This window comes from Nannobrachium achirus (genome assembly GCF_963921795.1).
Source record: "Nannobrachium achirus genome assembly, chromosome: 18".
Taxonomy (NCBI): Eukaryota; Metazoa; Chordata; class Actinopteri; order Myctophiformes; family Myctophidae; genus Nannobrachium; species Nannobrachium achirus.
This window is the reverse complement of record NC_137825.1, coordinates 31,903,646-31,921,872: the sequence shown is the minus strand read 5'-3', so window position 1 is coordinate 31,921,872 and position 18,227 is coordinate 31,903,646. Positions and strand designations below refer to the sequence as shown.

At 43.4% G+C, this 18,227-nt stretch overlaps 1 protein-coding gene across 1 annotated transcript; it reads right to left on the bottom strand.

The window, feature by feature from the left end:
* Nucleotides 1–1,816: 1,816 nt before the first annotated feature.
* On the bottom strand, nucleotides 1,817–13,701 carry LOC308303031 (kelch-like protein 38). Its single transcript, XM_080747350.1, has 13 exons — nucleotides 13,565–13,701; nucleotides 13,061–13,143; nucleotides 12,011–12,205; nucleotides 11,686–11,820; nucleotides 11,398–11,589; nucleotides 10,860–11,009; nucleotides 10,012–10,171; nucleotides 4,812–4,940; nucleotides 4,099–4,221; nucleotides 3,488–3,682; nucleotides 3,208–3,357; nucleotides 2,527–2,719; nucleotides 1,817–2,416 (listed from the first exon to the last, which is right to left on the bottom strand). Exons 2-13 carry the CDS (start codon nucleotides 13,139–13,141, stop codon nucleotides 2,173–2,175), a joined length of 1,947 nt encoding a protein of 648 aa, XP_080603476.1. The 5' UTR covers nucleotides 13,142–13,143; nucleotides 13,565–13,701; the 3' UTR covers nucleotides 1,817–2,172.
* Between the last annotated feature and the right edge of the window lie 4,526 nt (nucleotides 13,702–18,227).

Below are 18,227 nucleotides of genomic sequence, written 5' to 3'. Positions count from 1 at the left end.
TACAGGGCATACTATAGTATAGGTCAGGAATACCACCTGCATTGCCACCTGTTTGTTTTTAATAATATGGCACCATTTTGTGGTGAAATAGAATACATCAACCCAGTTAACAGAGCAAATCTAAAATCCAATTCTAATATTCAGCAAATTGGATCAAAACTAAATAACAGTTAATTGCGACCGTCAGGTCGCATTTACTATCAAACCCTGCACAAACTGTGAGTGAGTCCGTCAGTCTGTCACACCTCACACGTCACACTCTTGCCCTGCTCATATCTCCGCAACCGTTGCCCCGATCCATGCCAAATTTTGCACACACGTTCCTTACCTGCCAAACTACAACCTCCAAGGACCCCCGGAGCTCCAGGGACCCCCAGGTCCCTGGGGGACCCCCAGATGTAAAAAATGACCAAATGTGCTAAACTGACCAAATGACCACCCCAACGGGGCTGCTCACGGGGAATTCCCGGGGACCACCGACTCCTGGTGCTCCAGAACGGATGCAAAAGTGGTGGCGCCCCCAGTGGAGGACCCCCTACACTGCAGCTCACATAAAATGCCGTAACTCCGGCTAGGAGCGACCGGGACAGCCGGGGCCGGTACCTATTCGTCCGCCTTGCCGGCGCGGAGACCCCACCCCTCATTTCTCACATGGCCCTCTTCTAGCGCCACCATGAGGCCGATTCTTGCAAAACACATTTTTGGACACTACTCCTACAATTTTTGCCCTAAAATCACGCAAATCGGTACACAGTATGTCTACACTCATCCCATCAACATGAATCTCTCCCATATAGCGCCACCTCCAGGCCGATTTTTAAAAACACATTTTTGGACACTGCTCCTACAGATTTTGCCCTAAAATCACGAAAATCACTACACAGTATGTCTACACTCATGTCATCAACATGGATCAGGAAGATTTTGGCAAAACACATTTTTGCCCTATTTGTGGAGATAAGTGACCTACGGTCGCTTATCTCCCGATTAGGGAGCCTTACTGGTTAGCTTAGTCTAGCACTTCAAGTCGATTTGGCGGTAGTGTGTTTAGTTTAAGTATTTTAAATGCGTCCTGTATCAAAAGCAAAAGACAGATTTCAACTTGCATATTTAAATGCCTTCTTACAATCCTTAGTCTACCGGTGCTCCCCAGCCCACTTGTTGGCCTATATCATCGCTGCAGAAAATCTATATAAGGAAATGTAATTATTCTATTCATGACTTAACATTTAGATGCACTTTTTTAAAAATCTAAACTTACCTTTTTCCCCCTTCAAATTATATTTTTCTTAAAAAGAAATCCACAAAGGTCATAACATAATCATCTAATAACGTGGGCCTTTGAGTTACATTGTTCCACACATTCCATGATTGTGACGGTGCAATTATATAGCTCCATATTTGCTAGTTTGTTCAGTAGTGCTCCCTCTCTCCAGCTCACTAGTAAACAGAAAATGTGTCACCAATTTGATCCACTCAGTTAAGCGAACTACAGGTCGGTTAGTACAATTGGAAGTCATGACAGAAAGAAATGAACAGGCAAACCTGAAGCTGAGACTCTCTCCTGATTGGCCAAAATTGGCAACCAAACTGAAAATGTATATTCTGTTTATTAAATAGATGGAGAGGCAGGGATGACATAAAATAGTATCACTTACGCTACCTATAAGGGAATCCAAAGAAAAGCATTTATATGTGTTTATTGATCCCCATTGGGAATTTGTGTAATAGCAGCAAGTAGGGCACGAAACAACAATACAACAAAGATAACCATGACAAAATGTCAGGCGATGAACAAATTTAACAAAACCTGGTTATAGCCCTGGGACTGAGTGGGTGAGAGTGTACACCATAGTGTGAGCCAGCCAACATACTAGGTATGCGGATCATATACAGTATATGGTGTACAGTCAATCAGCAGAGCATACAATGAGCAAAACACACTATTGACAGAGAAAGATTAACCTGCCATGATTCTTAAGTGTACATCTAGAAGTCCAATGAGCGAAGGCAGGGCTCATTTATCTCTTATCGAGAGCACACATGCCTATTAAAGATGGTTGCACAACAACATCCCACATTCTACAAGAAATCTATTAGGCCAATTGATAAATGATTACCGTAATCTGCATAATCATCATCTTCATTTACATCATATGTTTTCATTATATCTTATTCATCATCTTCTTCATTTGAAGAATCAGAACCATGTTCAAAGTTGTCATATTCAACGTATACATTAGAATCATTATCATCTTCGACCATCTCCGTACTTCGTACATAATCATTCCTCAGTCTGAGAGAGAAACACTTGAGACCAGCAGGACGATCAGGGATCTTCCCCACAGAGTCCCACGTGTCCGTCTCTTCACAGTAGCGCTCGATGCCCGTAGGTAATTCTAGGGTACCCGCAGTTCTACATGAAGAGAGACCGATGGCCATGAGAGAAATGTCTGGTGTGGACAAGAATCTACCTTTTCACAGGAGGACATGGAGAACAGTACTGTCTTAACAGAAGTGTCTTACCTGCCCCAGCCCACCAGCTTTATTAGAACGTAGATATTTCCATCCATCACAGCCACACTAGGCTCGTGGGGCCAATTGCGCGTGGGGGCACACATGGTCCACCGGTTGGTCCTGGGGTTGAAACACTCCATCGTCATCATCATCCTTGATGTAGTAATACCACCTGACCTGGGTTTCTTGTGTTGCCAACCACCTATAGAAGAATTAACAGTATATTGGCTGTTACTGGGCCCTATTGTCTATGTGCACAAACTACAGTGAAGTTGAAGTCAGTCTATAATGGAACTAAGCTCAGCAGTGGAACATAAATACATTTACTAAAATCCCATGCTTAATTCACTTTTTTATTCTTTACTCTACTCTACTACATCTCAGAAGCAAATATTTTACTTTTAACTCCACTTGTTTGAGTTTACAAGTTACTTAGCAAATTTAGATTCAAACAAAACATGCATTCAAATGATGTTGTAGCATTCAAATTATGTTGTATTATAGGTTATTAAGAATACTGTACGTAAAGTAATACAAATCACATCTAGTGTGAAGTGAGTGGTGCTATTTATTTCATTAAGCGTCATGCAAAGCTTGGCCAATGTGACCCTGGGCGTACAACAAACTTTGCAAGCTTTGTGCCAAGATGTAGGCCAGATGAGTAAGTGTTTTTAAGAACAGGTATGATACCTATAACATAGATCTTTCCATTCAGAACACAAGCAGCTGAGTCATCACGCGGAGTCTTCATACAAGCGACCTTTCTCCAGACAGTTGTTTCAGGGTTGTACTTGGCCACCTGGACCTTGTTTAACTTCTTATGATCTGGATCACTGCCACCTAGGGCCCAGGAGGACACACACAAACAGACATTTTCAGTTAAACATTATGCTTTACGTACATTACATAGACAAACAACCTCATGAAACCCAGCAGACTGAACCTGCAGGTGTATAAACCTGATCCATACCAATAAAATAGAGCCATCCATCTAGAGCGATCATAATAGGGGCATTTCTTTCACAGCGACAAGGTGCCAAGAGCTCCCATGTCTCCATGAGCTGCCAGGTGTCGGTGGTTGAGTCATAGCGTGCCATTGGGTTTGTACTCTTTCCCTCCTCTCGGCCACCTACTGCAAACATATTTCCATCCAGCACCGCCAGGTCTATGTGGAGTTGTGCAGGAACAAAAATAAAATAAAACAGATTAGAACTGATGACCCTGACCATGTGCTCTATGGAGCCCCTCCTAAGATAACCATGGCAACAATCTGGGAAGCCAGCAGTAAAAAGAAATGTTGGCCCTCCTCTTCTGGTGGTGCTCCTTTGTTTTCATTACTAATAACAACAACTCTACGCGTTGTAATGGGAGTTGCTGACAGATTCAGTTGAGAGATTACCAGGGCAACAACACTTGTATGTACTTGTATGTAATTATTAGATATTTCTTTAATTAGTATTACAATTAATTATTGTTATTATTACTTGGTGGTTACTTCATTTTCCAATTCCAGTCATATAGCCAAATATGGATGCAAGGGATAATGTGGTTAAATTGAATGTAATGGCTTGATCGTCTTACTTAAGCTATTGTGTGCAAAGTTCAAAGGAGCCAACTTCCGCCATGAGTTATCGTGAACGTCAAAGCGCCACATCTCCTTCATGCTTGAACCACCATTTATTCCGGCCACATACAGAAAAGAGCCTGGTGGGAGAAGGACAGAATAAAAATTAGTGATGCCTTGACTCTAAAAATAAACAATTTTTTTAATATGTACAAAACTTCAAATGTCTTCTTATAGTTTCTATATTCTTCATCTTCTATGTTTGCGAAAAAGTTCACAGATTTTCACAAAAATAGTAAGATTTGGGCTATACAGTAGTATACCAACATCACCACTGGCTGAAGTACGATGGGTGAGGTAGGTAGACAACTCTGCCTGTGAGCTGTCAGTACAGTCAAATATCACTGTTCCAAATCCCAGTATCCCTCGAACAATCACATTGTTCTATATGAAGAGTGTCGATTATAATGTGCACAGTCTGCACACCATCTGTGGTGATTTGGCATCTGTGCCACACTACGTCTTACTATGTTTACTGTGGCTATAAAGCCAGCTTCCACCATAAAAAACGAAGAGCGTGTATGTGTTATTTAGATATAGCACGGTGTTTAGACAGCTGTTAGGTTTAACCGGTAGACTAATTTCTTTGAATGACTAGGCTACATTGTTATTGTCATCTTTGCACTCAACATTATGTTGATGTAGTTGATTGACTGATGGTGTTCCTCACCTGACCCAACCACAACATGCTGGTCTACTTTAAAGGGCAGATATCCCAGAGTCCTCCATCGATTGGTCAGTGGACCAAAGCTCTCCACTTTGTCAGCAAATCCACCCTTTTTTCTCACCACCGCTATCACTTCAACAAGTGGAGGAGAAGGATCAGATGAAACAGAGCAAATGTATTTATAGGAAAGGGACTCAAAGGCATGCTTTTAACCCCAAAGATACAATAAAGAAATTATACATAGCAAACAAAAGTAGCAGATCTACAAACTCACAACATGTCACCATGCGATGCATTGTGAGCTTACAGATCTGCTATTTTCACTAATAATAACTAGAAAGATATCATTCTGGAAATTGTTTTGTTACGTTGTTACGTTATAGAGTAACCTTTAAGCAGCATAAAGGTGACGTCACAGAGAATGCCGCTTCCTCATTGGATAAACTTTGCAACCACACCAATAATAATAAATACCAGTAAGACTCCCTAATCGGGAGATAAGCGACCGTAGGTGGCTTATCTCCACAAATAGGGAAACAATTTGTTTTTCCAAAATCTTCCTGATCCATGTTGATGACATGAGTGTAGACATGCTGTGTAGTGATATTCGTGATTTTAGGGCAAAAACTGTAGGAGCAGTGTCCAAAAATGTGTTTTAAAAATCGGCCTGAAGGTGGCGCTAGAATAGGGCCATGTGAGAAATGAGGGGTGGGGTCTCCGCGTTGCCTTGGCGGACGAATAGGTACTGGCCCCGGCTCTCCCGGACGCTCCTAGCCCGAGTTACGGCATTTTATGTGCGCTGCAGTGGCAGGGGGTCCTCCACTGGGGGCGCCACCACTTTTGCATCCGTTCTGGAGCACCAGGAGTCGGTGGTCCCCGGGAATTCCCCGCGAGCAGCCCCGTTGGGGTGGTCATTTGGTCATTTTTGCACATTTGGTCATTTTTTACATCTGGGGGTCCCCCAGGGACCTGGGGGTCCCTGGGGCTCCGGGGGTCCTTGGAGGTTGTAGTTTGGCAGGCAAGGAGTGTGTGTGTAAAATCTGGCATGGATCGGGTCAACGGGTGCGGAGATATAAGCAGGGAAAAAGTGTGACGTGTGAGCACATTTGGTCATTTTTTACATCTGGGGGTCCCCCAGGGACCTGGGGGTCCCTGGGGCTCCGGGGGTCCTTGGAGGTTGTAGTTTGGCAGTCAAGGAGTGTGTGTGCAAAATTTGGCATGGATGGGGGCAACGGTTGTGGAGATATGAGCAGGGCAAAAGTGTGACGGACTCACTGACTCACTCACTCACTCACAGACAGACAGCCGGTGGAGGTTTTGGTAGTAAATGCGACCTACGGTCGCAATTAATACCAGTAAGAGAAGTGACCACGAGGTTGCGCACATGGGCGCGTGCACGCATCCACCTGGCTGACAGCAGATTGCTGGGCGAGCACTGTCGCTTTGGCATGAGATTCTGTGTCCTAAAATAAATATTGGCACTTTGGCTACAGTGTGTGCGGCCGGCCGCTTCTTTTTGAAGCGGTGAAAACCGCTTCCAATGAGTGGCTTTGTGTGTATCACGCCCATATATGGTCATTTTAGTCCAGAATGAACAGGCTTTTTCAAAAACAGAATGTCCGTTTAATTACCATATATGGTGATCTCAGTCCAGAATGAACAGGGTTTTTCAAAAACACAATGTATGTCACCTCATGTCCATATATGGTCACTCCAGGCCAGAATGAACAGGTTTTTCCTGTCCCGTACGTGCAAAATATCAGTCCAGAATGAATAGGCTTTTTCAAAAAGCAAAATGTGTGTCCCATGTCCATATATGGTCATTTCAGTTCAGAATGAATAGGCTTTATCTGTCCTGTACGTCCAGAATATGTGTGCGGTGTCCCTCCCGGTCAGATGAATGGATACTTTGAGGATTGGTCAAGCTTCACATGATAATTTGGCCTTCAGGTTTTATCTGTCTTGTACATGCAATAGGTCTCACCTATTGCAGCAATGACAAATAGCCGCATAAGAGCAAAAGCAAAGGCACAATAAGAATATACAGATGCTAACAGAATGGTAAAAAGGAGCATTAAGGCAGACAAGAGTAAATACATTGAAAATCTAGCAGAAGTTGAAAAATTTAGTAGGCCACAAAGATAACAGAAACTGAAATAATTATAGAGGGATGCAGTTGACAAACAACTAAGAGACCAGCAAGCAGGACTTTTTATATATTTTTGCCAGACCCATGAAATGGGTAGGCCTACATAAGCAAATGTCTGTCCGGGTTTTCTATATAAAGGGTATATATGATGATGACATGATGATGACATGCCTACAAAAGGCATGATGTCATAAATGATGATGACAGACAGGGGGTCTGGCACAACCAGGTTGACCTGGTCTAGTTTTAAAACCTATTATACCGGCTGTCATACCGGCTCTCCAGACAATTCTATACTAAGATTCACCGCTTCACTTCGAACCGAGGTTTGATTTTTAAGACTATTAACGGGAACATTGACCTAAAGATTGCACAGACCTGGTTGGTTGTTTAAGTTGGCCAAAATGATGACTGACCTCTGACATCATATTTGTTTGATGTCATATACCACATGAGACTGACATAATATGTCTATATATGGGCATTCCCAGATAAGGGCTTAATATTGATGACATCAGGGCTCTCCAAATATGGGAATACAAGGGACAAGGACGGAATTAATTTGCAACATTACTGTGGTGTCAGAACAGGTCGGCTATATCTTTCTGCTGAGCTGGGATGATATCGATGACATCAGGGATCTCCATATATGGGCATACAAGGGATAAGGACCGAATTCATTTGCAACATCATTGTGATGTCAGAACAGGTCAGCTACTGTATATCCTTCTGCTGAGCTGGGATGAGGTGATGTCAGAACAGGTCAGCTATATCTTTCTGCTGTGCTGGGATGAGGGTGTCATTGTGATGTCAGAAGAGTGACAGATGCAGACCTGCCAACCCTGGGAAATTTTTTTGAGTACTCATGCGCGGGCACGAAGTGCCCGCGCGGCGCCCGCAGCGCCCGCGCAGCGGGCGCGGCGCCGAATTTTTGTTGTTTTCCCGCACAAAACAGCGTATATTTTGGGGGGTTCCATGCACCTTTTTGGGTGGGACCTTTACAGTTATGTTAACAAAATTTCACACCAGAAATGTAGCACATTGCATGTCTTGACTTACACTAATAGGAGGAGGCAAGATGTTAGAACAACCTTTTAAATAAAAATGCCATTTGGTCTGGAGAAAAGGTAGGCTAGTATTACCAGGCAATACAGTAATGTTGCTTTGGCAATATTGTTGACAAATCTTTAATAAAATATACTAACTGCACTTGCTCAGAGTTAGTTAACAATTAGCCCAATAGACTAGCAAAACAGTCTCACCAGTGACTTAATGAATGAACATACATCAACATAATCATGTTATTCAAATAGCAAAATAGCTTTACATTGTCAGGTAGGCTATTTACCTTTAAATATTTACCTGTGTTTTTGTTAAACATTGTTAATTGAGCAGCCTAAATAAAACCACCTTTCTGTGCATGATTTGCATGAAGTTGAAAGTATTCAACTCATGTAGGTTTCTAGTGCATTCATTAATTGATATATAGGCCTACATTGTGTATAGATCAAATACCGTCTAGTCTGTATATTCATTCATAGAGGATACAGGCTACTCATTGTTAACAAACCATTAATGTCTTCATATATTCACAGGTGATAAATAACTTGTTCACCTTTAATGTTTTTGACAATACACATAGTCCCCCTATTAAATTCCTCCATTCATACTCATTTAGAGATAGTGGAACAGGGAGCCCAGTATTTTATTTTCATTCGTTTGGATCTTTACTCTAAAGCCTAATCATGGTCAATGTATGCTACAGTTCATTGTACCTGGTCACAAGTTTTGACATTTCCCGACTTCGCTCACGTGCAACACCGTCGTATGACGAAGTATAACACAGGCTTCATACACAACAAGCTGTCGCGGGGGCGACCGCAGTTTAATAGTATAATATTATTGATTCACTTGATTAAAACCCTAACCGCGTCGCGGAGAGGAGCGACAACACCATAACAACCATTTCATTCTCACCATCGTGGCTGCTGACATGTGAATTCACCTTAGCTGAGTGTTATCTTAATATATTACCTGTTAGTCAGACTACTCGTTGCACGGCAGCATTGTAGGGGCGACACCGATGAATGGCACAACACGGCCATTCTCCGTTTATCTTCTTTATAAATTAATCGTATTAATATCGCCGTTGTACAAACCGGGCGGCGATAGCTATGAGATGAGATGAGTAGCTTCTTATTATAACTCTATGATGAGTACTGTAGCGTAAGTGTACATGCTGCACCGCGCTGAAAACCAAAACACACGCATGGCATCCGGTTCAATTCTTCTTCTGCCGAAAAAAACGAGCATATCTTCTGTTCTAGTGCTCCCCAGCGCCATGCGCCCCATTCACACACCTTTCAAGTGGTGCCTGGGAGGAACTACACGGCAGGTTGCAAAAATCTTTGCCTCGTTTGCTGCTGCAGAATGTGTTGTTATACCACGCCGCGGGCCGCGCCCATTCCCCGAAATTGCGTAGCAATGAGGGGAAATATCGTACCTGCGTACAGAGCCTTAAAATGCGTGCTTAGTACGCAAAATGCGTACGGGTTGGCAGGTCTGAGATGGACAGACATGGAGGTTTTCAAACTACGTAGCGCAATTAATAATAATAATAATAACTTTATTTGTATAGCACCTTTCATAGAATTGGAAAACAGAAACATCTACCGGTATTAGTCGTACAATGAAGTATAAAAAGCTTAAGCGGTTTATACAGAGAAATAGAACATTGAGGCAGCACCAGGCATGTACATGAGCCCTGCTAGTTACAGTAGAGTCACTACATTACTGAAATGTTATGATAGACCATATTATCAGTCACTGAATGAATCCAGGGGAAAATTGGTATGCATTTTGCATCTATAAAAGTGCAATAAATGACCAATTGTAATGTAAAAAAGGCTGAATTGTAATTCTGAAGGCTGAAAAGCAGACCAATTTGTTTAGAAATCTGAGGAATTTGTCTCTGTATGTAATTGAAGTAGTTTTTTGCACCATCGTCAGTGTGAACCACATGCATGCATTGCATGTGTCAGGCAGGCAGGGTACCTGAGGTCCTGCGTGGGCGTGCCATGTTAGAGTAGGGCCTCTCCTTGGCCTCAGAGATGAACCTCTGGCAGCCCTGGTGATCTTTCACCACATCCAGAGACTTAATCACAGTGTCGAGGTAGGAGGGACTGATGAGAGGCAGACGGATTTGTTCTAGTACCTTAAAGAACACATAGAACACTAATTATTTACTAGATCAACTGGATATTAGGTAAACAACAGTATAGAATAATAATAATCATCATGATGCCTTGGTGCATTTACTGTATATAACGCCTTTATCCAAGGCACTTTACATAGATTGTGCATTACATTCACGATTCAACCATTCACAGACACATATTCATACACCAATGGCAGACAAAATCATGCAAGGCACCAAGCTGCTCATTGGGAACAATTAGGGGTTCAGTGTCTTTCTCAAGCACACTTTGACACTAACAGCTTATCCGCACTGCACGCGATGCGACGCGAGCGATGAAATCTCATTAAAATACATTTGTTTCAATGAGGACGTCCTGATCTACCGCAGAGTCTCTATTTTAGCGAGGTTTCGCAGCGATATCTATAGAGGTAAATGACCATGTCCCACCCCCAAACACCTTTTTTTTTTTAAATTATTTATTTATTTTATTGGTTCAGGCTACGTCGCAACGCAATTGGCCGACGCTCCATATGCAGACAGTATTTCGCAGGACATGGCGTCGCTCGCTCGCGTGCAGTGCAACTCTGGTCTCTGGAGGAGCCCGGAATCTTAACGGGAACCTTACGGTTGCCACTGCCAGCATGTATATTGATAGGCAGAGACCTCCGATTGTCTGGCAAGCAGAGACTAAGAAAGAACTGACCTTTTCAAAGCTTTGCCTGCGGGTGCGGGTAGGACGCTTGCCTAACCACAACATGGCAGCCTCAAACACCATGTCCTCCTTGGGTACATTCAAATGGTCACTGGCAAGAATCTCTGCCAGTCTTTCCACAGAGAGGGAAAGGAACGCTTTCTATTGGTAAAACAAAAACAAACAACAATACAGTAGATATAAGCTGATAGATTTCTCATGTACATTGTCCCTACATCATGTACATCATAATGAAGTAACCACTTTTCCTCTGAGGACAAATAAAGTAACTATGTACTGTATCTGTGAGTAACGTAATATGGCTTTAAAGTTAGTATAGATAGTTTTGTACTTTTTCTGTTTTGTATGTGGAGTAAACATTACTCTAATAGACCCACGGGTGTGGTTATAATATGCAAATATGTCCTCCTTGTGTATTTTGGGGTTCTTCCTGAAAGCTGAAAGGCCCAATCGAAAAACACAGTGACACACTAAGAAAGAAAGAATTTGTTCCAAACTCTTTTTGACTCTCAAAAACGTAGTGACTGACCTGCTTGTAGATGACACTGAAGTGTTCCAGAATGTAATCCAAGCTGTGTTTCTTCAACATCTCACATGAGTGGTCCTCAGAAAAGCAGTAAATCGCTACACAGTTATTCATATCTATGTGACTCTTCATGTATCTACAGCAGGCCTTATGAAGAGCTGTGACGTCCCACAGGTCTGACGCTGCTATCAGGGCCTAGACCATATGAACAAAATATATTATTTGTCACCTGATGTTATGTAGAAGAAAAATGGAATATAATGATGACATTTTGTGATGATAAATCAGTACCTGCACATTTGCAGTGGAGATGGACATCTCTGAAGTATATGCATAGTTCACCATCAAACCAATAATGTGAGGTTCCATTCCACTGATGGCCACCTTTTCCTGTGTGCACTCCCTCATGCCAGATGTAAACATGGCCTGAGTTGAAAACGAGAACGGTTTGCTTGGAGTGTCCATGGTTTAGGCCTTTCTTATTTACAGTACATTGTTAATTGATTAATTCATTCATTCATTGGATATAGCATTGTGATCGGTTCATGTGAAAGCGAAGGCTGAATTGAAATGTTAATCCCTTAACAGCAGCAGGTCAATAAATGTGTGTTTTTACCTCAAAGTATGAGCTAAAGGAGGCCAGTACATATCGATGGCAGGGGAACTCCTGTTCCTCACAGCACAAAATCACATCACACAAGGTACTGTTGAGCCGCAGCCTGTTCAGGCCCTCTAACACCTTGCTGGGATGGTGAGGGTCCACAAACACCTCAGTCTCCCGTGAGGATAGAGGTACAATGGTGCTGTCCTCCTGAAGTGGAATGACAACATCCAGAGGGAGAATACAAACAAACAGACAAAAATATTATTCACCTGTGAATAATGTTGAAATGTTAACGTGTCTTTTAAACTGTCCTTGTTTACCATGTGAAATTTCATATTTTGCCATGTATATTAGTATCCTGGCATTAGCAAGACCGATAACGTGGATTTACTCAGGTGTTCCGTATCAGTCTGGACCTCGGCCCATAGGGAGTATGAGAAATCAGAAAATGACCGGGCCAATCAGTGACTGTAATTCACGGTTCAGTTGAAACGCGGTCGCTGACTGGGCTGGCCCGGTCATTTTTTGATTTACTGTGGAAGAATGTGTGAGTGAACGCACAATATCAGTCTGGCTAATGGCAGGCTAGTATATTAGTCCCTCAATTACAGTTTAATGACTCAAGACATAGGTTTCCTATTGCTACCTTGGTCTTCCACTTAGTGCACTGACATGACTGGGTCATCTAGAGTGAGTTTTCTCATCCATCCCCCTCTCCATCTTCCCCTTACCCTCACCAATCTGCCCTAAACCCAGTCAATGTGTTGTTTTATTGAATTAAACCTGATTATAGATTTGTTTTTGCCTCCTTTGCCAAAAGAGGTATTGCCTTTTGTCAGGTCACAGTAGTAAGTAAGAATTTCCTAAACCCTTTTTACTGGTAACACAATGGTAAAAAATATATATACTGTATCCAAGTATATTACCAACAGCTGGCGTACACACACACACACACACACACACACACACACACACACACACACACACACACACACACACACACACACACACACACACACACACACACACACAGAGAGAGAGAGCAAGTGTCCACAGACTCACTTGGTCAGTGTCCAGTCTCATTCTCTTGGCAGCCTGTGGTGATTCACTCTGGCCGGCAGCAGGTAGGATGTTGTCATCCATGGCTGAGGTGAGGTGAGGAGAGAACACACACATCATTACTGTTACATCTGGTTTGATGGTAAAATCTCTACTGAGAGGGTACAAATGGAATTTATGGGGTGAACATGATCCAGCTTTCACCTAACCTGGTGATCAAATAATGCATGAAAGGGCAAATTTATTCAAGCAGAGGAGGTTGAGTCTTGGTCTTGGATCTAATATCAAACACACCCACCGTTGACCGTTCATTCCTTTCACATCACACCACTCCCTCCACACTTTAGTCTCTTACTCCATTCTTATATTAGCACTGCAGCCATTAGCAATCCAACGTCCAACAAACAAGCATTACAACATGCATATACATTACGCCAACGTGTATATTATTGTACAACTAACGCAAAAGTAATAAACAAAAGTAAACACCTCGTCAAATAAACATACCTCGTTGTCTGCATCATAGAGTTATAATAAGAAGGTCTGCATGCATACACAAATGTAATGGGAATTAGTCCACCGAGTGGCCGCAACAAACAGCCGCACGCCAACAAACAGCAATGAAATGAGTCCGTTAATACAATGAAATATTAACTTTGTTTAGACGTTTAAACCATAGAGTTATAAAGTAAACAGTTAAAGTAAACAGACAGAACTTCCGCCCGCTCCTGCAGTTCAGAGAGGGTTACCACTAACTGTGTCCTCCTAACAACACACAACACACTACAAGTAGTTCCGGACACAAACTAAATACATTCTCGTCCCCCCTATGGTGCTAACAAAACGAAACTAATTAAATAAATCATATAAGAAACTTAATACTAACAAAGTGGACACCAATATTTTTTACGTAACGAGTATTTACGTTTGTGCCCGGAACTGCGCATGCAATGTGTTGTAGAAGGACACATTTTGTGGTTACACTTACTTCGAAGAGGAGAGGCGGTTGGAAGTTTAGTTTGTTGTTCTCAGTTTAAAACGTCTAAAAGACTAAACGTGAATATTACATCGTTTATTAATTAGTATTCGTTGACAGACTAAAGCCATTGCTGTTTGTGTGCGGCTGTCCGTTGTGGCCACTTGGTTGGACTCATTCCATTTAGAATTGTATGCAGACAACGAGGAGGTATGTTTTACAGTTTGTTGTGCATGTTTCGTTATGTTATCATTTGCATGCGTGTTGAGTGCGTGTTTGTTGATGAACGTTCGAAAGAGGGCTTCTGTATTCTGTAGAGAAGCCATATGCCCTACCGAAGGCCTTAAAGGAGAAGTTTTTTTAATGATATCTTCTGCATAGTAGTCTACTGTGTCCTATATACAAGAGATACCGGTAGCCTAAATTATGTCTAGTGTTCTATCATTCCCATTCAATGTTATATGTGTTAAAAAAGGGACCTCAATTGAACCTCATCATGGCTCTCACACTGCTTATTATAAGAAGCTCTCTGCTGCTCTTCTGTGGTCACCTTGTGCATTACAATTACAATTTAGTCAAACACTCTCTTATCCAGAGCAGCATAAAATAAATGGCATGATGATCCATAGTTGACAAACCATTATGATACAATTGTCACATAAATAGAAGGATACTAGGTATCAAACCCAGGGTCTTTCTAAACAACATAGAATATAATATTCTTAGCATTTGTGGCCAAACAAAACAAATCTGACTAACAGTAAAGTAATATATATATATATATATATATATATATATACAACACTAGATATCTTTTTTTAATTTTTTAGAAATCTTTTAATGAATATTTGTTTTTCAGAAAACTTAAGACAGGATTTAGATTCAGGTCTAAATGAGTTAAAGGAATAGTTCACCCCCAAAATGACTTTTCTTCTATTGATTAGTCACGGGCATGGGCGTCATTACGTGCGCGTCACGCGTCTCTGACGCATTCACGTTGCCTAGAGACGCATTCACGTCATTGTTCTGGGGTCCCACGGACGCATCGCCTCCATTGGAGTCCACGTTAAAATAATTTACCACGTCGCGAAAAAAAAAATATTTTAAAAAGTCCACAGACGCCACCATTGTTCATGGGTGAAGGCATGCTACTTTACGCTACGTTAACACAAATGAAATCCACGTAGAAAGAACTAACGACACTGTGTTTTGAACGCCATTTTGTGTGCCCGTACATGGTCACAGAATTCAATGGGTGCCTGAGTTTTAGCGTAGCACCGGGCCGCTCTCTGACCATAGTGGCACAGCGTGTTAGGTGATGCACCAAAAAGGGTTCCCCCACAGAACGTGTATGGCAAGACACGGCGCTACAGTGCAGCGACATGCGCATTGACAGCGAGCGGTCTCCGAAAATAACTTGGAATAAAAAAAGAAACTTAAAAAGTATCCAATTCAAATATAACTTACAAATGTAAACGTTTGCTGACGGCGTCACGTGTATTTTCCGACAGCATTAAATTCATGATATTGTATTTATTATGCTGAGTGAGTCTGCTCACTGCTCAGACAGCGACCCCGCCTCCTCTCCCCCTGTCCTCTTCATTCAATAACAACTGGATACACGCGCTATAGTTTATAGATGTGGTGGACATTGGACAACGTGTTGAAGCCACACAGGTCTTCATTGCGTCTTTACAACAATAGCGACGATTAACGTCGTGGTGAACATGGTCAAATAACCTTTATTGGCTCAACTACAACACGGAGGAAGCAAGCTAGCCTAGCATGTATGCTATCTGAGACAGTATGTATGTAGCCTAGGCTGCCTAACTGTTTGATTGATTATAGCGTTTTCGTGGCGGCGCCGTCCCTGTGGTGGTCCGCCGGGGCCGCGGACCACCACGGCCGCCTGTGCCTTGCCCTCCCGCATCCATAGAGGGGCGGCACGTCCCTCTATGATCAACCGTTCAAAACAAAAGTAGCCGATCTACAAGCAATCCCAATCTACTGTTTTTGACCCAGTCCACTGGTTCTCTGTACAGCAGAGCAAACACAAGCACGGCAGATAGCATTTCCCCCATTCCATAGAAGCAATAACAGTACAAACAGGATACATCTCACTGAGAAGATCCATATATTATGAGTCAGCCCTGATTGCAGACCGCAGCAAGGGGCGGAGTGAACGCGGCAAGGGGCGGAGTGAACGCGGCAAGGGGCGGGGTGAACGCGGCGGTTGAGCGACAGCGTTCACTCCGCCCCGCCGCGTTCACCCCGCCCCCTCCTGAGCTGCGCGGCGGTTGAGCGACAGCGTTCACCCCGCCCCCTCCTGAGCTGGCTTGGGATACTTGATTAGTTGATTCCACTTGCATGGCAGACCACTCATGTTAAACAAACGCTAGCTTCATTACGTTCAGGCCCAACGGAGAGCCTGGTGGCCCCGGGGGGTCCCTGGAGGTGGTCCCCGGGCGGCGGCGCTCGGAGGCCCACCGGGGACCCCCGGTGGTGGAGCGGCGCCGGCCAGAGTGGTCCACAGGCCCGTTTTTCGGGGCCTGGGGCCGGCCCTGGGGGTCCGCGGGGGTCCCCGGTGGTGTCATCGCGTGCGGGGTGGCGAGCCGGTCCCGTGGGTACCAGGCTCGAGGCCGAGACCCAAACGGCGGTTGAGCAGGCGCCTTTAGCGTTTTCGAGCTTGGGTATCCGCTATGCGGTGGACGGGCTGGGTTTGGCCGTTTCGGCCGGGTTTTTTCGGGCTGCGAGGGGGTCCGCGGGGGTCCCCGAGCGTGGGGGACACCTCGGGGACCCCCTGGGAGCCGGCCCCGTCCCTGCAGGTGGCTCTGGGGCCGAGCTGTGGCCTTATATGAGATACTTTAATGGTTTCCAGTGGAAATAAGCTTATCCAAAATTCACTGCGCATTAAGTAGTGTAATTACGGTAGCGTTCACTCCGCCCCGCCGCGTTCAATGAGCCGAAGCCCCGATCCAAAATTCACTGCGCATTAAGTAGTGTAATTACGGTAGCGTTCACTCCGCCCCTTGCCGCGTTCACTCCGCCCCTTGCCGCGGTCTGCATCGATGTAATATAACAGGTGGCTGTTGATTATGAAGACTCGGTAAAAGCTTCTATCTGCGCCCCCAAGTGGTCAACATCCGATATTACCGGTGAACATAACCATAATAACCAATTCAATGCACTTTGTCAAAAATGACATGACGTGTTGAATTTTTGTGGGACCCATAAAATATCCCTGGGATGCATCCGAAAGACACTTCTTGGGTCCCGGGACTCATTACATTAAAAACCTATTAACTCATTGAGTGCCAATCCCAAACTAGTTCGGCTTTATTAGCGTATCGTAGAGTGCCGATCCCGAACAAGTTCGGCTTTTAAAAAAAAAAAAAACCCCATCAAATCTGGTGAACATGATTTCAATCGCGATTTTGCATGTTCCACCCCCATACAACCCCATCTAACATACAGGGCAGCCATTTTTGTTTACATTACATGTAAAACATAATGGCGATTATCTCAAGAATGCCTGAACGGATTTCCAATCGGATTTTTTTGTTTGAAAGCTGTGAACAAACTGCACAAATCCACTCCAATGCAATCCAGGATTGCATTGGATTTTTTAGAGCTCATTCTTCTCTGTTTTTTTCCCATGCATGAGGTGTGCAAGGTTTAATCATGGCTAAGTTGACGAAAATAAGGCTTCTAAAATGCTTGGTAGCCAATAGCTAACTTCAAGCTAACTTCATCCTCTTCCTGTACATGCACAAAGGAAAGTGTTCAGGCAAGTAGGGCTTGGGCTTGGGCTCCAGGGCTTGGGCATGCATTACCAGCATATCTCTATTATTCTCTGGTCACTGGGCGCCCTCTAGTGGTGATAGGCTGGCACTCAATGAGTTAACATAACTAGAGTTCAATAATATTTTGAGTTTTTTTGTCGCATTCCTAAGACAAAAATGTGATAACAATAAATGTACCCCCATTCGTTCCGGATGGTGACCCGTTTCGAAACGGGTCCCCATCCGGAATCAATGGGGGTAAATTTACTCTAATCAAATTTTTGTCTTAGGAATGTGACAAAAACCAAAAAATATTATTGAACTCTACTCTCCATGGCATGAGTAATCAATAGAAAAAAAGTCATTTTGGGGGTGCCGGTGAACTACTCCTTTAATGCCACACATTCCCACA

Bases quoted from the DNA above. Each gene is read 5' to 3' on its own strand.
- LOC308303031 (XM_080747350.1), bottom strand. From the start codon at position 13,141: ATGGATGACAACATCCTACCTGCTGCCGGCCAGAGTGAATCACCACAG. The intron at 11,821-12,010 runs GTAAAAACACAC...TTTTCAACTCAG, and splicing joins CCTTTAGCTCATACTTTGAG to GCCATGTTTACATCTGGCAT. The intron at 3,358-3,487 runs GTATGGATCAGG...CCTGGGCCCTAG, and splicing joins TGGATGGCTCTATTTTATTG to GTGGCAGTGATCCAGATCAT.